This window comes from Penicillium macrosclerotiorum, assembly GCF_028827735.1.
Source record: "Penicillium macrosclerotiorum strain IBT 26536 chromosome Unknown utg000007l_segment0_segment0, whole genome shotgun sequence".
NCBI classification, from domain to species: Eukaryota; Fungi; Ascomycota; class Eurotiomycetes; order Eurotiales; family Aspergillaceae; genus Penicillium; species Penicillium macrosclerotiorum.
In genome coordinates this window covers 3,838,915-3,858,795 of record NW_026643086.1, presented here as the reverse complement: position 1 = coordinate 3,858,795, position 19,881 = coordinate 3,838,915, and the positions used below count along the sequence as shown (strand labels likewise).

Genomic DNA, 19,881 nt, shown 5'->3' with positions numbered 1-19,881 from the left:
GGCAGGTGGCCTGACTTTGAGGAGTTGTAAACCCCTAGGCTGACGTGGCTAGTCATCTAAATTAGCGCCTTCAACATTCTTTTTGAGAATTTTTGCACAAATTAACATCCTAGATTAGTTTTGGACCACGACTGCCCGCTCAATCACAGACGGTGACAATGTATGAAGTACCCGTTGCGGGCCGCATGTGAGTCTAGGTCTAAGCCAGATTTCAACCAAATCCGAACCCCAGGGGTTTGTGAACTAAGACACATCTCAAGCCATAACTCAAATTCAAAGATATCGTTGCGAGAAAACGCTTGTAGTACGACCTGCAGTCATCTAGGCTGTCACTACTTGACTGCCAGCTTCTTTCGCCTATGATGATATATCCATTGCTACAGAGGGAAACTGACTTAACACTAGCAAAATTGTGCTTTCAATTGAGAACAAGACTTCGGCCAGTAATCAGCTCGTGTCGTTTATGACTTACGTGCATGGTAAATTGACTTTGGGCTCATAATTTCTGAGATTTCTTCCATGCCCAATTGGGTACTAGTTGAATTTTGTTTAGCAACAATTCCGGCCCCAGAGCTTCAGTTTCCCCTCATTACCCTTGGCTCCGATCGGGACCACTTGGTTCTGTGGGCAATTCTTTGAAATTGGTGGATTGGAATAAACATGTCCTGATCCCGAGATAATGGCCACTTCGGCTGATTCTACACCAGTTTCGTAGTCATAGGATTCGGTAGTTAATGGATACACGACCATAAAATCCATATAAGAAGTTCAGGTACGTCGATATCATGTACCGTGACACGGCGCCAGCCAGCTTCTCTCCACCACCATCTTGGTCTTCAATTACTCAAAATGGGAATTTTCTCGGTGCTCCTGCTTGCCGCGGCTTCTTTCGTTAGAGCGTCAGTCACTATTGTTGACCCAAGTAATTATGCCGACCTTGCTGCGGATGCCTCCGACAATGCTCTGTTGGCCGACTACACTACGGACAATGGTGGTGTCCAGTATCTGATATATGACATCACCGGTCCTTATTATTACTACGACACGGATGCAAGTCTTGAACACAGGACTGTGTCTGTCGACAAGAATGACACAAGCGTTGTTGTTGCCACCGATGGCTCTCAGCTCAACATCTCCTATGTGACTGTAATCAAGGAAGGCTACAGCACCTGGCTCAATCAAGCCAGCTTTTTCGGCGTGAACGCTGCCGTCAATATTGCGAATGACTCCACAGCATATATTTCGCATACCAACATCACTGTGCACAACGGCGCGGCTAATATTTATGCGTATGGAACTGGTAGCACTGTATACGTTGAGGATGTCGACCTTTACAGCTCTGGACCTGTGTCCCACGGTATCTACGCTGCTGGAAACGGTACTGTCTACGCCAATAATATTCGCCACTATTCAGGCGGTAACCGTTGTTCTTCTTTTTCTGGCGACAGCCCGGGTGGAAACCTTTACATTACAGACGCAGTTGCTCATACTGCCGGCATTGGAAGCGCTATCTTTTACACCCTCGGGGAGACATACGGCACCGATATTGTTGGGAAGGCAGAGAACGCCCCTTGTCTTTTCAGTGATGGGGAACAACTTTCTGTGTTCAAGAACGTTGATTTCTCTTGCGGTCTGCTTGCTGGCACTATTCTTTTTAGCTCTTCCTCTCGTGACAGCGGTGCTTCAGTGAGCTTCGAGAATTCTCGACTTACCACAACGGGTGAGGACATGGCGGCTCTCTGGTTTGGGAACATTATCGCATCTGCAGAGATCATTTCAACTGAGATCAACACTGCCTCTGGTATTCTGGTTATTGCCAACACCTCCCAAGTTACACAGGCCTTCAGTTACTTTGCCGGTTCCGAGGAGAACTCGGCGATCAAGCCTGCTGATGTGACTGTTACCGTCTCCGAGTCCACCCTCGAGGGCAACATCGTTGCTTATAACGGCAGCTCTATCACCTGGAAGCTGGCTGACTACTCTGACTGGACTGGTGCTGCTGTTCTTGGCGGAAGCAGCGGCACTGCTACCTTCTCCATCTCGGTTGATGCTACTTCTACCTGGACTCTGACCGATGATGTTCATCTCCAGGCATTCAAAAATGGGGACAAAACCCTATCAAACATCAAGTCGAAAGGCCATAACATCTACTACAACCCTGCCAATACCCATAACTCGTGGCTGAAAAAGAAGACCGTAAGCCTCTCCGGTGGCGGCAAGCTTCGTCCTTCCTCATAAGGTCGCTCATTGTGATTTTATTTTAAATTTTCTAACTGAAGGCGATATAATATAACGAGTGAAATCTTGTTCTGCGCAGCAGACTTACAGCGCTGTGTAGACATAAATATCCGTGACCCCCAGATAGCTTTAGGACAGCCATACACTGGTGAATTTGTTATTTGTTTGGAATTAGCTTGTTATCTATTTTCCTGCGCCTTAATTTCAAGAATTCATTTTCATAATACGCATATCTACATAAGGTCTTACTGTTTCTTTTGAATCGGGAATAATTCCCAAGATTTATTGAGTAATCCCGAGACGCCACATAGGTCTTGAGTGCAGACCCTGGCAGGGATATAAGCTGACTGTATTGCATTTGCAACTCTAGCCCCTCAGCCCATCGTCTGGTTTACGAAATTATCAGCATCTGTGGCTCCAAAAGGATATGAAATAGAGATAGAACTTCCGCGGTGCAAGGTAATGGCAACTTCATATGGATTGAGTTGCGCTTATTATTTGTGAACAAATAGCTATGAAGATTATCTCTATTTTGACTCAGTGCATCTTTTCCTATGCTTAGTTATTCATGTTCGAGAGTATTTAATAATTCCCATTGTGATCTCAAGCATTGGTTCTGCAGTTTGTTTATGCCCTTCAAATTCTCGAAATTGAACAGCTAAACCAAATCAACATTCTTAGGCGAGAGACTCTGTATTATTTGCGATACTATTTGATGATGCGATGCGGCTATCCCGAAGTATCAAAATCTTTGTGATGTAGATCAAGCCAAATATAGAAACGAACGTATATACAGTTTCATACATGTATTCATTGACACAGTTCAACAAGATCTAGATAGGTCAAACGAGATATAGCTCCATGGGAAAGTCGTGGTACATCTGGTAGTTCAAGTCCATACTCCATTCTAAAACAAAGCATTTTACCAAAGCAGTGACATCCATTGGACTGAGGGCCGATGAGCATGGCTTGGAGACGCTGTCTCGCCACAACTTCGTTTCATCAAGCGCAGAGATGTCGCCGTCCCACATAATTGTGGCTATGTCAGTCACAATTCTCACGGCATCTCCTGAATTGCCTTGACCTGCTAAGATTGCGCTTGCCGCAAGGTCCGCCATGTTCTCCCTAACAAACCGTGAGTCCCATCCCCGAGCGTCTAATCTTTCAGGCCAAGTAAATACAGCAAAGCGGAGTGTATCAGCTAATCTAGTCCGATAGCTATCCATCCTTTCCTTGGCAAAAGCGACAAGAAGGTCTCGAAGGCCACGGTGGATAGACCATGATAGAAATGTCCACGGTAGCTTATCCAGAGCTTCGTTGAGGATAGCAGCTTCCTTCCCTGGGACGTACAAGGTGACGTTACGCTCCCCGTCCTTGTTATTTGGTAGCAGAACAACAGCATATTCCTCTCCTAATTCGACGTCCTCCCCAATTCCCTTCATAAAGAGATAGTCGACTTCGCTTACATTTCCCCCATCATATGATAAAGGTGTCTTCCGCTATGAACGGCGCCAAATCCTTTCGGACCATATTCAAGCAAATACTTTCCAGGCGATTTTCGCCCCGAGAATGCGCATTTGAAACTCGATGTCTGCGAATCAATCACACCAGCTAGCATTTGTAAGCACTTGTCGACCCGTTGCTCAAAAGTTGGTGGATACAAGGCTTTGGATGAAGGATAGAGATCGTGTTCAAAAAAGTAAACGCGTGCTCGGTCTCCAATAGGCCATTCCACACGCCACTGTCCACAATAAGAAGGATATGCGGCACGATGCCCAGAGGCGCTACTATGGTGGACAACTGGCCGTGAATTGGTGAGACAAAGTAAGGCCATGAATGTCGTACGGGATATAACAATCTCTGGAGCTGCCTTGTGCTGATAAAGACCATGATTGGCAACGTCTGGCCAGCTATTCTTTGGAGTCTTCTCCGGCTGTCGCTCGGTATGCTTATCACCAAGTGAGCACTTGCTCCAAGTTTCGGCCTGACGGCCCGGCATGATCTGACAGTTCCCATTGGAGGGTGTCGGGTGAATAACGGATAGCAGAGTGAGCCATGCCCCTTTGGGAGCTGCATCTTTCAATGGAAGTTGACTCAGATAAACCTTCTTTTTGCCAAATAGTCCGGTTGGCAGGTTTGCTTCAAATAATGAGTGATCAGAGCGAGAAAGATGAGCCTGCTTCGAAGGAAAGCTCCACCGCCGTTGCCACCAAGAAGCATAATGTATATCTCCTTTTGTTGACTTTGATAGGTCCTGCCGACAGATGACTGCCCCAAACCAGCTGCTGGTGCTGTAAAGGCTCAATATCATACCGACCACTGATATCCATACCATAAATAGAATAAGTTCCTCCATTTTGACTCAGTTGGCTAATTTGTAACTGTGTCAGAATACAAATGGAAGTGGCTTGAAAAGATGCGAGTAATAGCTAGGTGTTAGCTAAACTCCCCACTATCCTGGTGAGCCTCTGGGAAGACGAAGTCGGAAATCTTGGAGAATCGAACGATTTAGATATTTGATATGGGTAGAGTTCATTTATCTCATATTTTGTCGCGCTACATCAATAACATTTCTATTTTAGGACAGCACTAGTGTTGGCTATGGGAGACGCTCTCAGGCCACCACTCTTAGTAGCCGTGCAGGATGGGAGGACTTTTCAGTCCATAGAGCCTTTGAGTTCAAAATAACATGTATTGAACGGTCCTAGGCATGAGGTAATTTATTTGCAATCATATATATCTTGCGAAGATTACGGAAGGCCAAAAAACAAAATAGGAGGGCCTGGTAATTAGCTGATTACATGTACATACTGTAGTGGGAAATGGCCAACGATAGATGATCTCCGATTGGAGGATATCTTTTCTGGCACACAGTCTTTACAATATATAGCTTGCATCTCCGATAGGGAGAAAATCAACTTTTACACATCTTTCGCTGAAGCAGCACCTGTCTCCTCCCTGAGAGGCTTCCTTTCCATCATGGTGTTGTAATTTGTTGGCTGGTTCGCTGATCCATCTCATCCTGCCTGTATTGTAGGCTTGCCATAGAGCGCCTTGGTTCAATACGTACTTTCGACAGCCAAATGGGATCCTATTCTAGTGTATCCCTTGGCAAGTTAGATTAATTTTCACGTAATATTGCCAACTCACTGATCCTTTGTTATAGGGAATGGTTTCCAAGCCGAACCACATAAATCATTATTTTACCAACAATGGCCAACAATTCTTCAATACTAGCAAGATCATTTGTTAGTACTGTTTTGTCGTCATGTACCCGCCTTGTAGCCGCCGAGTACCGCTGTTACAACAACCTATATGTTTTACGCGCTATGACACCAACGCAATACCTCATTCGAAAGTCGTGTGGATTGCCCGCGTCCTTACAAAGCCCGTCTTCAGCAAATCACATAGAATTCTTTTTTTGGCGACTGCGCCTTATTTGTTTCCGGAACTCAGTTGCTTATGGTTTGACGGGTTAGGTCATACGCTGCGATTTACTGCTCCAGTATGGCTATCTCATCCGCCGCATGCAACTATCGACTAAGTGGTGCCGACGTTATCGGCGTATTGCGGGTGCCGATATAGAAGGCAACCGAATCCACTATGACGCGACTTGGGATGCCTGGGCCGCAATAATATCCGAATGTCGATGGTATAGCAGGGTGTTACAGAGAAAATGACAAGGATCGAGTCGCAGCGCAGGGCGGCTACGGCGGTGGAAATACCGCGGACAAGGCATCGACAACTGAGGGTCAGCTAAGGACTTGAACAACGATGGATGACGCCAGAGTGGTTCAAGGCAATGGGTGAATTATGTAAATATACACCATAGAGGAGAAATGGCGATGAATCCTAAGAAACCACAGGGGGAAAGATGGGTGAAAGCATCGGAAATGGGCCAGCCCAATGAAGTCTATTCCGAATCCATCCTTCATGCAGCCATGCCAAACAGAAGATAAACGAACTCGAGAATGATTTGGCCGTTGTTGATAGCAGGTGATGGCAGACGATGTGATGAGTGATTTAAGGAGAAATGACTAATACATCGATCTACTACTAACTTGGTACTAGTACTGGTATGAGTTGTTGTTGTACTCAGGTTGCATTACTCTCCACTGATGTATGCTGCAATCACATACATGCAGGGGCATGTGCACGAGATAAATCAGTAATTATGCAGATCCTGTGGATTTTCGTGCATGATTATGGGTCCGGGGTGGTTGATGAAGAAGCGTCCTGCTATGGATACTGTTGGTACTCGGTACACAGAGGATCCGGAATATTCACCAATCCCTGTAGATTACTCCAGATCGAAATAGATCAAGACAGCATGCGAACGACCAGGTACCGGGTATTCCGTCGCTGGGCTGGATCTGGTATATGGAGTATTCATGGAGCCATGTACAGAGGAACAAGAAGAAGAGAAATAGAAAGTTGGAAAAGAGAGAACCATATGCTGAACAACAAAAATGAATCTCCCAGCCTCCAAGCAGTAAGAAATAGAAGAAATAGAAGAAATAGATATCACATTTGCGCCGCATTCGCCTCCCTCAGTTGAGCGACCCCAAACTCAAAACTATACGAGACCATCGTAAAGCGACAGGGCACTGACGATAGTCTCGTCGCGCTTGCTGCCCTCCTTGAATTCCTCGATATCCAAGCTCCCATTCTCGTCTTTATCCATCATCCGAAAGATCTTTCGAACTCGTTTCTCTGGCGTGTCCTCGTCCTCCGGTAACTTCACCATTGATCCCACCTATGGCACAATACCTCGTTAATTATGGGCACTAGCCACTAGGGGCAACGAGGGGAGGAGCAGAGGGAAGGGAATCCTCTAGTTGTCCGACGGAACGAACTTTAAGGACTGAAAAGTTTTTGGGCCGTGGGTGGGGAGGGGGTCAAGAGGGAAAGGGGAGAGAAGAGAGTGGGAAGAGCCACAATCCCCATGTTCCCTTTGCTACATTCCCCTTCATGATTTGTGGGTACGTACCATTTTGTATATGGCCTCCACAATGGCCAACATCTCGTCATATGTAATTTTTCCATCCCCATCAATATCGTACAATTGAAAGGCCCAATCTAGTTTGTCTTCCATCTTACCCCGCGAAGTCACCGACAGGGCGCAGATGAATTCCTTGAAGTCGATCATGCCACTATTGTCAGAATCGAATACGCGGAATACATAGTTGGCAAAGGAGGAAGGATCGCCGAAAGGAAAGAACTGTCGGTAGATTTTCTGAAACTCCTCTTTGGTCAATGTCCCTGACGGACAATCTTTGAGAAAACCTAGAGAGGTCGCGAGTCAGCAAGCCTGAATCATGCGGAAGATGGAACCCGCCTTCCGTCGCATCTGTTGAGAGACCATATACCCTTATACCATTGCTGCAACTCCTTCTTGTCGAAATGGGTTGCTTTCTGCAGCTCTTCAAGCTGAGAGGGTGAAAGCTTCGATTGTCTGCCGATCCGGTCAGCCGGGAAGGAGTTAAGAGTCATGCTCAGGGAGTCTCGGTCAGGCAGGGCTCGCTAAACAGCAAGCCCTCTTGACAGCTTGTGCGAGGAGTATTTCAACTTCATCACTGCCAAGGCATTTTCGGTCTGGAAAATTGCTGTGCGAAGCGCTTCTGCTGGGGGTGCATTCGGCGCGTTGGTGGGTGACGGGGGAGGGACAGGAGATGTGGTCGAACATACGATTTGCCCATGGTCAAACACCCAAACCCAGACGGACACAGACGGACACAGACGGTGCTATGCGCATGCAAGTCGGAGTTGGAGCTCGTCAGGAACACGATGGGACTTTTGGCGAAGAAAAGAAGGGAAATTGGTGACGCGGGGTAGGATGGGGATGGATGTGTGGCTGAGTCGTGGCGGGGCCTGACAGATTACGCGCCCAAGGCCGGACAGCACAAGATCGGATGGTTGGAGGAGCTGCAAGGCCACGAGGAGGATCAAATCAAAAAAAATTCAACCCGTTGGAAATTTGGCAGGTCGAGCAGTTGGGAAGTTGGGAAGTTGGGAAGTTGGGAAGTCGAAGGGATGGAAGGGAAAAGCAAATCGGGGAGTCGGGGAGTCGGAGACTCGGAAGTGGCAAGCAAGTCCAGGCTCTCCCGGAGGCTTGGCATTGTGCAATTTTGGCAGGCCCCTAACAACTACGCAGTCCGATTTATATACAATGTATAAGGCCCGTATGAAGGGAGAAGGGATATCGAAAGAACATGAGGCCAAGAAAATGAAAGAAAGAGTAGGGGAAAAAAAGAAACCACAAGCAATGTATCTATTTTCCGGCTATCCCATGCAATCGTCGGGCTATTAAAAAAACACGCGAAATATTACCCGAACAAAAAAGAAAAGGAAAAGGAGATAGAGAAAGCAGGACATGGCTACTGCTGAGTGCAGATGAGCAACAGGCGAAATAAATTGCCGGTCAGAAATGCGCTTTAATCCACCTTGATAGAGCCATAGATGCGGTGGATGAATGCCCAGCTGGCAAAGACGCCGATTGAACCTGTGAGAAGAAGTGTCAGTTGTGATTCTTCGAGAATCGGAAACAAAGTCCGGATCAAAAAGCAAAATCAAAGTAGAACGCAGGAAGGAGTTCCGGAGATACCTGTCAAGATGAAGACAACAAAACCAATCAGTGCAGAGTAGCCCACATAGAGTACTGCACCTGTCAGGCCGCCAAAGCTAACACGAGTCGCCCAGAAGATGAGTGCGTTCAAGAAGACATAGCCACCCGTCATTCCTGCACCTGTGAATGCACGCCAATGCCAACGATAGTTCTCGGCGCACAACAAGAAGTAAACCAGCAGCACAGTAGTGGCGGCAGAGGTGATGATCATCAAACCATAGCAAAGGAACAAGAATCCAAACATGTAGTATATCTTGTTGGTCCAGAGCGAGGTCATGATGAAGTAAAGCTCCACGAAGATCGCGCCGAAAGGGAGGATTCCAGTCAGGAGGATGGACGGTATCGTGCGCAGGCTACCAGCCATGGGAGGGACCTGACGCGGGATTTGATTGGTCTTTGTCGGACCCTCGAGAGCCTGGAGATAAATGGAGTGATTGATTAGTACGAGAGGCGAGAAGGGATGTAGAAGCCTAAAGGATTTAGGGGTCGATCATACCGATTGCCGGAACCCAACCCAACTACCAGCCACACTCAGTGGTACGCTGATGACGAACCAAATCAGAACCAAGGCAAGCATGGTGCCGAATGGGACTGCACCACTTGATCCCTTAGCCCATACGAAAAGGTTGAGCATAAAGAATGTGCCAAAGATGACGCCGGGAATCAAAAGAGGAGTCATGACAATGTTACGCTTCCAGGCCTCGCCGCCAAAGGCCTTATAGACACGTGCGGAGACATAGCCACCAATGGCCCCAAACAATGCAGAGATCAAAAGAATAGCGGTCGCCAGAAAGCCACGATTGGCGGGAGAAAGAAGGCCAAGGAGCGCAAAAGCTGGTGAAAAGTTTTAATCACCATCGCCGTCATGAAGGGCATAGAATGACTTACCAACGGTCACGCCGGTCATCATGAACAGTTGAGCGCCGTTGCCCAACATGACACTCAACAACAGCGGGGATTTGGGGCAGCGGAAGACATCGCCGTGAACTAACTTCCAACCTGAGTCTTCCTGAATGCCATCTTCCACAGCAGCCGAGGTGCCATCGAGGTCCTCCAGGCTAATTTGGTCCAGTCGATTGTAGCGAGCAATGTCCTTTTTGAGCGCACGAACCAATATCATACTCACCATTCCCACTAAGAAGACGACAAAAACCGCAGAGTTGATCAGAGAAAACCAATGAATCTTCGGGTCATAGACATGAAGGTACTTGTCCCAGCGAGTAGCCCACGCCGTATTGGACTCTTTCCAGTAGACACTGTAGGTCCAGGTTATCGGGGTATCCACATCTTCACTCAATGTCAGCATATTTCCTTGCGTGCCACACTCTACGGTGCCGTCTTCGAGAATTCGGGAGTCGCGGCGGGACTCGGGCTGAACAAGCACACCAACTACACGATACTTGTCTTTGCCGCCGAACCCTACCCGGTGATAGTCAATCACAATATCAAAGTGGTTGTTCAGCATGGATTGCCCATTGTCATCCAAATCGCCTAAGGAGAATCCCGGGTTGTAGAACTGCGTGTTGGTGTTTCCGTCGTAGTTCAGCTGCGCCGCAGGCAGCCCATCAACAAGCCAGTTGATATTATATCCCTGGGAGATCCGGCGATTCGTAAACTTTGCACTTCGTGCATCGAATGTCACCTCTGCGCAGATTGCTTTACACGTCTCATTCTTGGCCATGTGAAGCTCTAATGGGGAAGTACGGATCCGATCACCAAACAGGATGCTTCCGAGAGATTCGCGAACATCTTGGGCGCCCCCTTCTGGCCTGCAGAAGTGGAATGAAGGATGGTAGTAGTCATATGCGAATACAGAGTGAAGCTGGTCATCGCGTGACAGGCCAGGGGTCAAATGGTTGACGGTGAGCGAGACACTATCGCCGACATCATAGGAAGTCGGCGCAACCCCAGGAAGATAGAATGCTGTTGATATTGAGGAGACGCTAAGAAGGGAGGCAATGAGCAGGGAACTTCGGTCGGTCAACCGCATGGTGAGGGTAGAGCGTTCTCGCGGGAGGACTGCTCAGCCCAGCTTCATCGGCGATTCGGCAGGTTGGTTTGGGATTAAAGACGATAGTGGCGACAGATTCAGTGACCTGTTCCCCGAGTCGGAATATATGCGCAGCTTGAAGTTTCAGCGGCAAAAGAAATCCCGGCGTACTGTGTGCTGCAGCGCAACGGAGACAGACGCGGCTACGAAAGGACAGAATGACGATCGATGAATCACGTGATATTATTCTGGCTCACGTGGTGATAAGACCGGCCTCAAAAAATTTCCCGGGCTTGAGCATCGTGTTGGAAGGATCCATTCGCCATGGCTTCAAGCACAGCGCCTCCTCGCGCCCAGACATTATCGACACTACTTCATAGTCTTTATTCATGTCTCAACAATGCCCCGTCCTCCCTCCCGGCCTTACGGAAAGAGGCGCCCTCGGACGTTTCGATTGAGCCTGCCCAAGATGGCATCTCCCTTCTCGATACCAAGAGCGAAATCCTGCTATCCTATCTGCATAATCTTGTATTCTTGATCATTCTTCAACTGCGACAAACATCTCTGGGTTCCGGTTTTGGTGAACGGGACAATGCGATTGATGTCTCTCTGCGCGATGAGGCTGTGAAAAAACTAGTTGAGCTTCGGGTCTTCCTGGATCGCGGTGTGCGACCGTTAGAAAGCCGTCTGAAGTATCAAATCGACAAGGTCATCAAGGCGGCAGAAAATGCGGAGCGGATGGAAGGCCCTGCATCGTTGCCTGGGTCGAAGAAGACCAGCAAGGCCCATGGGACAAAGACCGAAGGCTCCTCAGATGATGACGATGCGAGTAGTAGCGGTCATGAGAGTAGCGATGAAGACGAGGAAAATATGGACGAAATGTCGTATCGACCGAATGTTGCGGCATTCTCGAAAGCGAAGGTCGACCAGAAGCAGCCTCAATCCAAGTCGGCCCGGGAAGAGCCCAGCGACGGCATCTATCGGCCGCCGAAGATCATGCCCACTGCCTTACCCACCACCGAGCGTCGTGAACGGGAGGACCGTCGACCCCGCAGGTCGAATGTCATCGATGAATTTGTTAGCGCCGAAATGTCTGCGGCGCCGATGGCTGAGCCCAGCATCGGTAGTACCATTCTCGCTGGTGGTCGACAAACCAAGTCCAAGAAGGACCGAGAGCGTGAAGCGGAACGGACTCGCTATGAAGAAACAAATTTCGTGCGTCTGCCGAAAGAGACTAAGAAGGAACTGGCGAAACAAGGCCGCGGCCGCGACACCACGTTTGGCGGCGACGAATGGAAGGGACTCACGGAGGGAGCCGATCGCATCGAGCGGCTTACACGCCGAGGGAAAAATAGCGGTGCTGTTCTGGACAAGAGTCGCAAACGAAAGGCAAACGAAGATGGACAACGCAGTGACGGGGTCGGTATGGGCGAGATCTTCGACAAACGACGGAAGAAGATTGAAAGTTGGAAGCGATAGCCATAGCCGATCTGCTCCTACGCCTGGTTTTCTTTCTTTTTCTTCTCACTTTATCTCGTTCATCCGCTGCACGATATCACCGGAGTTGACATGGCAATGGCAAGGCTTCTCTTTCCTACTGTATTTAGATCTCTCATTGTCTTTGATATTAATGACAAGATATGCATTTGGAATTTACCTTCTTGGAACCATGTCTTATTCCAATCTCCCCCACTTAGTCAACCTAGGTACCGGGAAGACACTATCCTAATCTCGGCATGCCGAGCGTTGACCAATGCCTCTTCCCGTTTGCCCTTGGACCGCATCTTGAGTGTAGCTTGGATGCAGCACCGTACGGCTACATCCACGGGAAACAAGCCCGGAGGCCCTATCGTCACCTCTCTCCCTCTGATCTTCAATCACATCTATTTTTATCTCAATCCTGGCCTTTGTGGTGCACACCGGCCCAAAACTAGGCGACAGAGCAATTTCACATGCCCGGGGCCCGCATGATGTCATCGCCCAGCAGCTCTTGATAATGCGGTCGTGCACGATCTCTCGTCTATCGACGCCGTGCTTTTCATTGAGATAATTAACCCGCCCCTTTTGAACACTCGTATATTATGGAGCACCCAGGTAATATGAAGTTTCCCCGAGCTGCTGTCTCAATGTGGAAACTACTGGTGGTTAACCCTTGACCCGTAGTGACGGACATCCCCACGGTCATCCAACTTCTCACCCAGTCGTCACCTTCATTGCAGCAAAAGGCTCTGGAGCGGTTTTTCACCCCCAATGCGGCATTTGTGCATCCCTTCTGTCGAGTTCCCAGTTTTGATGGCAGTCGATGGTGGGTGATCAAAATCTTCCAGTGGTACAAAATCATGTCACCTCGCATTGAGATGCAGATACACTCCATCGGTTGGTGGTTCCCTATTCCAGTCCCGGCGACCACACAACTGACGGGTTCCTAGCATTTGATGAGCCACATTCGAAGCTTTATGTTCACATGTCTCAAATATTTTCCATCTGGATTGTGCCTTTCCATGTTGCGCCTGCCACTCTCACGACTGTGCTGGACCTCTCGACCGGCTCTACTCAGAACGATGTCTCGGCCAACGGAGACCGGACGCTGTACTACATTACCAAACAAGAGGATCTGTATCAAACATCCGAGTTTGTGAAGTTTCTGCTTCCGCACCTTGGACATTGGATAATCCTGGCCTGGCATTTGATTGCAACCTTCTTCTGTGTCGTGGGTGTGACGATGTTGTGGCCCATGTTGTGGTTGGAGGAGAAAGGTTACCTCTCCAATCAGATTACTCGCGGAGGAAATGTTGCTTGCAAGATGGACAACATGATGGCCCCGGAGGTCAAGGGCCAGTGATGCCGGTGCATTTGACACCCCCGCGCACCCCTTTACGCCGCTTCTACAATTTACTTTTTTGTTAATTTCAAGGCCTATTTACAAGCCTTTCGAGCCTTTTTAATGGATAATTTTAGCTTTGGGTAATCAGGAGTCGGCAAGTATCAGTCATATGCTCGCGACCCCCGGGCATTCATGCAGATAGATTGATTAGCCGAGGTCATCGCTCCTCAGTCATCTAGATCAATGTCCTGAATATACTCGAGAAATTTGGTCATGCCGTTGCATCGTCGAGTCCTGTGTCCCAGACGAACCGTTTGTCTTGTGCCAAAATGCCTCAGTTCGACTGCTTATTGGACCTTTCGCTCTTTCCGTAGCTCTTTACGAAATAGGTTCTCCTGTTCCACCACTATCAGCGGCAGGCCATGGCCTATGCCAAAGAAGACAAACAGAGCCCACTTCCAGCGGAACGGGTTAATGAGCAAGACAAAAATGTACCAGTAGAATAGTTCGGCGTAGGTGAAAAAGTGAAAGGCCCGGGTAGGTGCCAATCGCTTCATAAACCGCGTGAAATCAATCCACATTTTCATCCATTCTTCCGTGGGTCGCGTCAAGGGGTCGGTCATGAACATCATCAAGAACCGCGTGTAGATTCCGATGTGCATGTTTCCCACGGTCCCGATTGCATCGATGTATGTGCTGTTGTTGGCACAGATGTCAGGGTACTTGGGTGGAAACACTTGGAGGTACCAGTTGGGTGGACCGTATGGCTCTTCAAAGACCTCCTCGGGCAGGAAGGTGAGCGAGGGCCGTTTGAATCCGGTCGCCATGACGATGATGTCGCCTTCGACCAACTGCTCCTTGCCTGGTCCACCCTTGGGCACGCCATGCGCTCGATGGTTAAAGAGTACACCCTTCTCTTCCACCGACACAATATCACCCCGCAACCAGTGCGCCTTACCTTGGCGAATCTGATCAAAGAGCTCCGAGTTGGCCATGGGCGTTTGGGTGAAGATCCCATCATCGGTCGGGGCAATGTCCTGAAGGTCCCGGTAGAAGAACTTGCGCAGCAACCATTCTGGAATCCAGGACAGGAAAGTTTCTTGACCGAAAACATTGAGGGCCAACAAAGATTGAACCAACACATTGCGAGGGATAATCCATTTGTCGGACCGGGAGAGCACATCGATCTCAGCAGCACCCGACTTGACAGCAAACTCGAGCGCTTCAATCGCACTAGCTCCCCCACCCACGATCAAAATCTTCTTGCCCTTGGCATCCTTGCCATCGAGATTGGAGGAGTGGAAAATTTGTCCTTGAAACTTATCCTGGTTGGGTAGCGTTGGCATCTGGGGGTCCCCGCAAACCCCCACGGCGGCGACGACGCCGTCAAACTGGCCATACTGATCTTCGTCTTGGTTGATAATCCACTGTCCATTCTTGGTCTTCTGAACCGATATGACGCGCGTGTCAAACACCGTCCGTCGTTCTAGATCATACCGTTTCCACAGATCCACGATCTGCTCACGGACTTGTCCCTGAGCTGGGTAGGCGGTGTCATAGTGAACTGAGGGGTGGAACCGATACATCAAGCTGTGCACCTGCAGTCCGGAGGTCGAATTGACTCTCTATATGGAACATTAATGACCGTGTACCCCCAGAACTCTCGAGAATCATCGTTGGACATCAGACTTACACTCCAGATTCCACCAAGCCCCTCGTTCTGAGCCCTGGACTCGAAAATTTGGACATCGAATCCATGGCCCACGCAATGCGCTGCAGATGAGACTCCCGTCAACCCAGCGCCGATGACCGCAACGCGCTTCCGCGGAGCGGATAGGTTCTTTGTCGCTGGGGGAGGGGGAATAGGGGCGAAGAGATAATTCAGTACTGCCTGCAGAAGAAGATACAGCCAGGTGAAGCTCTGAACAAAGGGGCGTCGAATGATTGCCGGGATGGTCGACTGGGGGACCGCCATGGCGATTATTAGAGGAAGAAAGGGAGGGGAAGAGAGAAGAGAGGGGTAAAAAATAATGTGGAGAGAGAAAAGTTGTAATCAATCAATCATTCTCAACCCGGAAAAGGGAAAATTTGCTTTGTTTTGTATGGGACCAGCAGAGGGCGTGATGTGATGATGGATGGAGTCAGTGGTCGGATTGAGCAATGGGGTCCGGCACACCAGAAACGCTCGGAATGGCCAGATTTAACCTGAAATGAGCAGCAAACGGGCTGTTTTCACATGTGATTGACTGGCCGATGTCGAATATTGTCTGATTGTCGGAGATTGTGAAACCATACTGCCATGACATCATAGGTCTCGACCTTGGAATCGGGCTTGGCTATCCAGGGCACCGAGTGTTTGTTGTATTGCCCTTCCCTGATTTGCCCTGGTCTCCAGATGTCGGAAAGCCATCTTTCAGAGTCGCTGTCCTTTTCAGTGCGTCCTGGTAGATTGGATGTATAGTAGTCATACATTCACTGTATCCTGCAGACTGCCCTAGAAGTCCCGGTCACCGGCGCATGGGCGCTGCACGACCGTTAAGCTGCTTTAAGTCACTGGCTCGCCTCACACGTTTGTCGATGGGGCTCAATCTTGTTTGAGTGGTCCCTGTCGAGGTGTCTGGAATGTCTGTTTTTGCTATTCAGTAATGACAAGTTCTCACCAATCCCCCCACCTGCTGATATATATCTACATATATGTACTGCCCGCAACAGAAATAGATGGTGGTGAATCTCAAGAAACCGGACGGAATTATCCTGGATACTGCATCGTATATGCCCCCCTACATAGTGCCGAAATCTTAGACTTTTTATTAAACGACTTTCACCTTCACCCTAGACGGATCGGACTATTTTTCGCTCAAATGAGAGGAAATCTTGACCGTCACGAATAATCAAACGTCCCGAGTCATGGTAAGCAAACCACAGACTACAAAGCCAATTCTGATTCAAGTGCGAATAGAAGGATGTTTCGCCCCAGGAACAATGATTCCCTGTCGGACTGACTGAAGCAAAATAACCTAGTCTCAGTGCCAGTGCCCAGGACTAACACGCTAGACCTAGTTTGTACTAGTCCACCGTTATGCCTGCCTGAACAATGCCTGATTGTTGCCTGATAGATCAGGCGACGAAAATGTCGCGTTCGCTCGACATCCTACAGCTCTCACATTTAACTCCGTGTTGCGTGCGCAGCACCTCCATTAAGTCCCATCCGCTTCACTTCGCCCTCAGCACGAGACTTATTACTTCTCGTTCATTCCCAACCCACGCCATGCCGCTGCCTCCTCCTCGTCAGTCCCTGTGATTACCCCCTTCACGTTCTCCATCTCGGACACCCGGTCAGCCCGCCGAAGACAAGCGCCATGGCCATTCCCAGCCCGATCCTAGATCAATTCCTCGGCAGCCTGAGCGATTTAATCCAGACGCGCGATGGGGCCAAGCTACAGGATTTTCTACAAATCGAGCCGCCCCTGTCGGACATCTACCAGCGTATGATCGGGGAATTGCGCCAAAGTTACCCACCAAGTCCTCAGAGCGATACAAGGCTGTTGCAGCGATGTGAGGCCCTGGTGCCACGGAATAAGACCGCGACCTCCTGGTCTGCCTTCCCAACCTTCATGAAACTCTACTTTGTCTTTCTTCGCGATGTCAACACCGACAATTTGCTTGAGACCTATAACATGCTGAAGGGACTGCTCAAGTAAGTGGTCCAATATTCCTCCAGCATCCTCGCCTCTGGCGTAGGTATTTCTGGAGCAGTCATCAACTATGAACTACAGCGGCTAACCACTATGCGGGCGTGACCCGAGGAGGTGACGATAGCCAGTGTGTCTTAGCCCTCGGAGATAGTCAAATGGGCGTTATTGTCCTCCCCATGGTCTTGTATCTGTCAAAAGTGCTGGCTAAACTAGCTATGGGACTGGATCGCCGTCCGGAATTGATCGCGCATATTCTACGCACGGAGGGCGAGGAGAGCAACGAGAAGGTAACTTTGGTGGAACAGTCCGCTAACGTCGTGCGGGAGGCTTTTATTAAATGCTTGACGGATCGTACAGGCGCGCCCGGTCCGAATGGGAAACCCGAGGGAAAGCGAATTGGGATCTACCTCATGGCCAATCTTTGTCTCAAGCTCCTATTTCAGGTATGCAAATCAGTTTGCGCTCCCGCGCCTCCCCCACCCAGGCTTGATCTTGGGCTTCAGCTCTCCCGAGAAATCGTGGGCCTATTGACAGACAACCCTAGCTGACCAAATCGATCAAACCAGTGCGGTAAACTCCGTAATGCCGAACAGATGTTCGCCAGCATCAGTGCCCATTCCCCTCCCTTAGCCTACTTTCCGGCCTCCCAGCGTGTCACCTACCTTTACTACCTGGGGCGCTATCTCTTCTCCAACAATCTCGTCTATCCGGCTCTGATTGCTCTGCAAGCTGCCTATGATCAATGCCACCGCCAAGCACTCAGTCAGCGACAACTGATTCTCACCTACCTGATCCCCTGCAACATCATTCTCGGGCGTTTCCCGTCTCGGAAGCTACTCAACCGCCCGGAGGCCCAATCTCTGGGAGAGAAGTTTGAGCCACTCTGTCGCCTAATTATCCGGGGCGATTATATTGCCTTTCGCCAACACCTCTCGCCAGAGTCACCGGCAGCGCACTGGTTTAAAGGGAAAGGGATCTTGCTGCCTCTGCGAAATAGATGTGAGATTTTAGTCTGGCGGTCCTTCTGTCGCAAAGTCTTCGTTCATGCCGGATTTCAGGTGGAACCACAACCGCAGGCACCACGAGGACCCCCTCCCTTCCTTTATCTGCACAAGCTGGCCGCGGCTACTCAGTGGCTTCAATCCCGCCATCAATCACCACGGGTGAATGGGTTGGCATCTAATATAACAAATTTCCACTCCTATGGCTCTCAGTTAATCGCCGAGCCCGAGGATCCTGACTTTGCGGGCGTTGGGGATCCGGGCAGTCTGATGACTCAGGAATTGTTAATGAAGTATGGTGACTACTGGGCCCCCGAGGGCTTTTTCGATGAGAGTGGCCATTGGCAGGAAAATGTCCCTGGTCAACTAATTGATGGTCACCCTGCGACAGACTTTGAGCAATACGAGTTGGACCCGTATGCGGTGGGCGCCGGTGAAGATGTCGAAGCCGAGAAGCAATCCTTACTTATGGAAGAGGTAGAATCCATTCTCGCCTCCTTAATCACACAAGGACTGATACGGGGCTATCTGACTCACCGAAACCCCCGATTTGCGATACCCGGAGCACGGCAAACAGGAGCCATCCCTATCGGATTTCCGATAGTCTGGAAAGCGATCATGGCTCGGGAGCAAGAAGATTCCAATGTCCCTGGATGGGTTCGACCCGCACCGCCGACCACCTTGGGTGGTCCAGGGCTAGGGGGAGGGGGCCGAGTGGTGAATCTGAAAGGGGCGCGGCCTGTCGGCATGCAGCAAGGTTGAACACAGATTCAACAAAGTTTTCCCTAACATTTGGTCTTATTGAATGATACCTCAACCTCGTACACGCCCAGCAGTCTTGGTCGAATCTTGACTCTTGCGAAATCACCCCTACATGATGGACTCATTCTGAATCTGTACCGGGTACATCTCCGTCAAATAATTCGCTCAAATGTTATTGACGCCCTAGGAAGGGGTTGCCGCTTACGAATCTGGTCTTTTCTACCTTTCAATTTAGGGATCTGTGATTTCCTACATGTGGTCAGTTTTGCCATTCCCGGGTTAGCATCGTCCAGGGAAAGTTTTACGAATACCACCGAGTTCCCGGGCCAATTTGGTTCAGGGTGATTAGACAGACCTCTATTTTCACGACCGTTTAGCTCAAAATCTGTCGTCACAGAGCCTTTCCACCACTGTCAATTTCCGAGGGCCAAGGATCCTTGGAATCAATCATTCGTGGAAATCTCACTTGGCTGGCAGCTCTCGAGAACGATGTGCGCTTCAAAACCATGGAGACTCTACCAGGGCATCATGTCACAGTGGAAGAGATCAGCATATTGCTTAAAGCTTGAGTGGGTCAGGTGCATTCTGCAAGCATACTGTACAGCCATGAAATCAATTATTGATATGCTTGCAAACGATCCCCTCCAGTATGATTCAATCGCTGTTATTTGTAGCAAAAGGATATTGATCTTAACGTAAAGAGAGCACTGGTGGCGACGACGACAATAAGTGATGAATGGCCACGC

General features: G+C 49.4%; 9 protein-coding genes across 9 annotated transcripts; 4 read left to right on the top strand and 5 right to left on the bottom strand.

Annotated features, from left to right (window-relative positions):
• Positions 1 to 849: 849 nt before the first annotated feature.
• On the top strand, positions 850 to 2,238 carry N7462_008213 (uncharacterized protein; the record flags this gene model as incomplete). Its single annotated transcript, XM_057079931.1, has 1 exon — positions 850 to 2,238. One exon carries the CDS (start codon positions 850 to 852, stop codon positions 2,236 to 2,238), a length of 1,389 nt encoding a protein of 462 aa, XP_056932601.1.
• Positions 2,239 to 3,080: 842 nt separating this feature from the next.
• Positions 3,081 to 3,680, bottom strand: N7462_008212 (uncharacterized protein; the record flags this gene model as incomplete). Its single annotated transcript, XM_057079930.1, has 1 exon — positions 3,081 to 3,680. One exon carries the CDS (start codon positions 3,678 to 3,680, stop codon positions 3,081 to 3,083), a length of 600 nt encoding a protein of 199 aa, XP_056932600.1.
• A 20-nt stretch (positions 3,681 to 3,700) lies between these two features.
• N7462_008211 (uncharacterized protein) lies at positions 3,701 to 4,594 on the bottom strand (the record flags this gene model as incomplete). The annotated part of the gene is made up of 1 exon (XM_057079929.1): positions 3,701 to 4,594. One exon carries the CDS (start codon positions 4,592 to 4,594, stop codon positions 3,701 to 3,703), a length of 894 nt encoding a protein of 297 aa, XP_056932599.1.
• Positions 4,595 to 6,814: 2,220 nt separating this feature from the next.
• On the bottom strand, positions 6,815 to 7,731 carry N7462_008210 (EF-hand domain-containing protein; the record flags this gene model as incomplete). Its single annotated transcript, XM_057079928.1, has 3 exons — positions 6,815 to 6,994; positions 7,229 to 7,524; positions 7,608 to 7,731. 3 exons carry the CDS (start codon positions 7,729 to 7,731, stop codon positions 6,815 to 6,817), a joined length of 600 nt encoding a protein of 199 aa, XP_056932598.1.
• A 941-nt stretch (positions 7,732 to 8,672) lies between these two features.
• Positions 8,673 to 10,853, bottom strand: N7462_008209 (transmembrane 9 family protein; the record flags this gene model as incomplete). The annotated part of the gene is made up of 4 exons (XM_057079927.1): positions 8,673 to 8,740; positions 8,843 to 9,278; positions 9,360 to 9,697; positions 9,752 to 10,853. The coding sequence occupies 4 exons, from the start codon at positions 10,851 to 10,853 to the stop codon at positions 8,673 to 8,675; spliced, it is 1,944 nt and encodes a 647-aa protein (XP_056932597.1).
• A 324-nt stretch (positions 10,854 to 11,177) lies between these two features.
• Positions 11,178 to 12,332, top strand: lcp5 (small subunit rRNA maturation protein LCP5; the record flags this gene model as incomplete). Its single annotated transcript, XM_057079926.1, has 1 exon — positions 11,178 to 12,332. The coding sequence occupies one exon, from the start codon at positions 11,178 to 11,180 to the stop codon at positions 12,330 to 12,332; it is 1,155 nt and encodes a 384-aa protein (XP_056932596.1).
• A 602-nt stretch (positions 12,333 to 12,934) lies between these two features.
• Positions 12,935 to 13,695, top strand: N7462_008207 (uncharacterized protein; the record flags this gene model as incomplete). The annotated part of the gene is made up of 3 exons (XM_057079925.1): positions 12,935 to 12,947; positions 13,017 to 13,229; positions 13,283 to 13,695. The coding sequence occupies 3 exons, from the start codon at positions 12,935 to 12,937 to the stop codon at positions 13,693 to 13,695; spliced, it is 639 nt and encodes a 212-aa protein (XP_056932595.1).
• Positions 13,696 to 14,024: 329 nt separating this feature from the next.
• N7462_008206 (flavin-containing monooxygenase) lies at positions 14,025 to 15,652 on the bottom strand (the record flags this gene model as incomplete). Its single annotated transcript, XM_057079924.1, has 2 exons — positions 14,025 to 15,302; positions 15,371 to 15,652. 2 exons carry the CDS (start codon positions 15,650 to 15,652, stop codon positions 14,025 to 14,027), a joined length of 1,560 nt encoding a protein of 519 aa, XP_056932594.1.
• A 1,384-nt stretch (positions 15,653 to 17,036) lies between these two features.
• N7462_008205 (uncharacterized protein) lies at positions 17,037 to 19,135 on the top strand (the record flags this gene model as incomplete). Its single annotated transcript, XM_057079923.1, has 3 exons — positions 17,037 to 17,374; positions 17,497 to 17,815; positions 17,939 to 19,135. 3 exons carry the CDS (start codon positions 17,037 to 17,039, stop codon positions 19,133 to 19,135), a joined length of 1,854 nt encoding a protein of 617 aa, XP_056932593.1.
• Between the last annotated feature and the right edge of the window lie 746 nt (positions 19,136 to 19,881).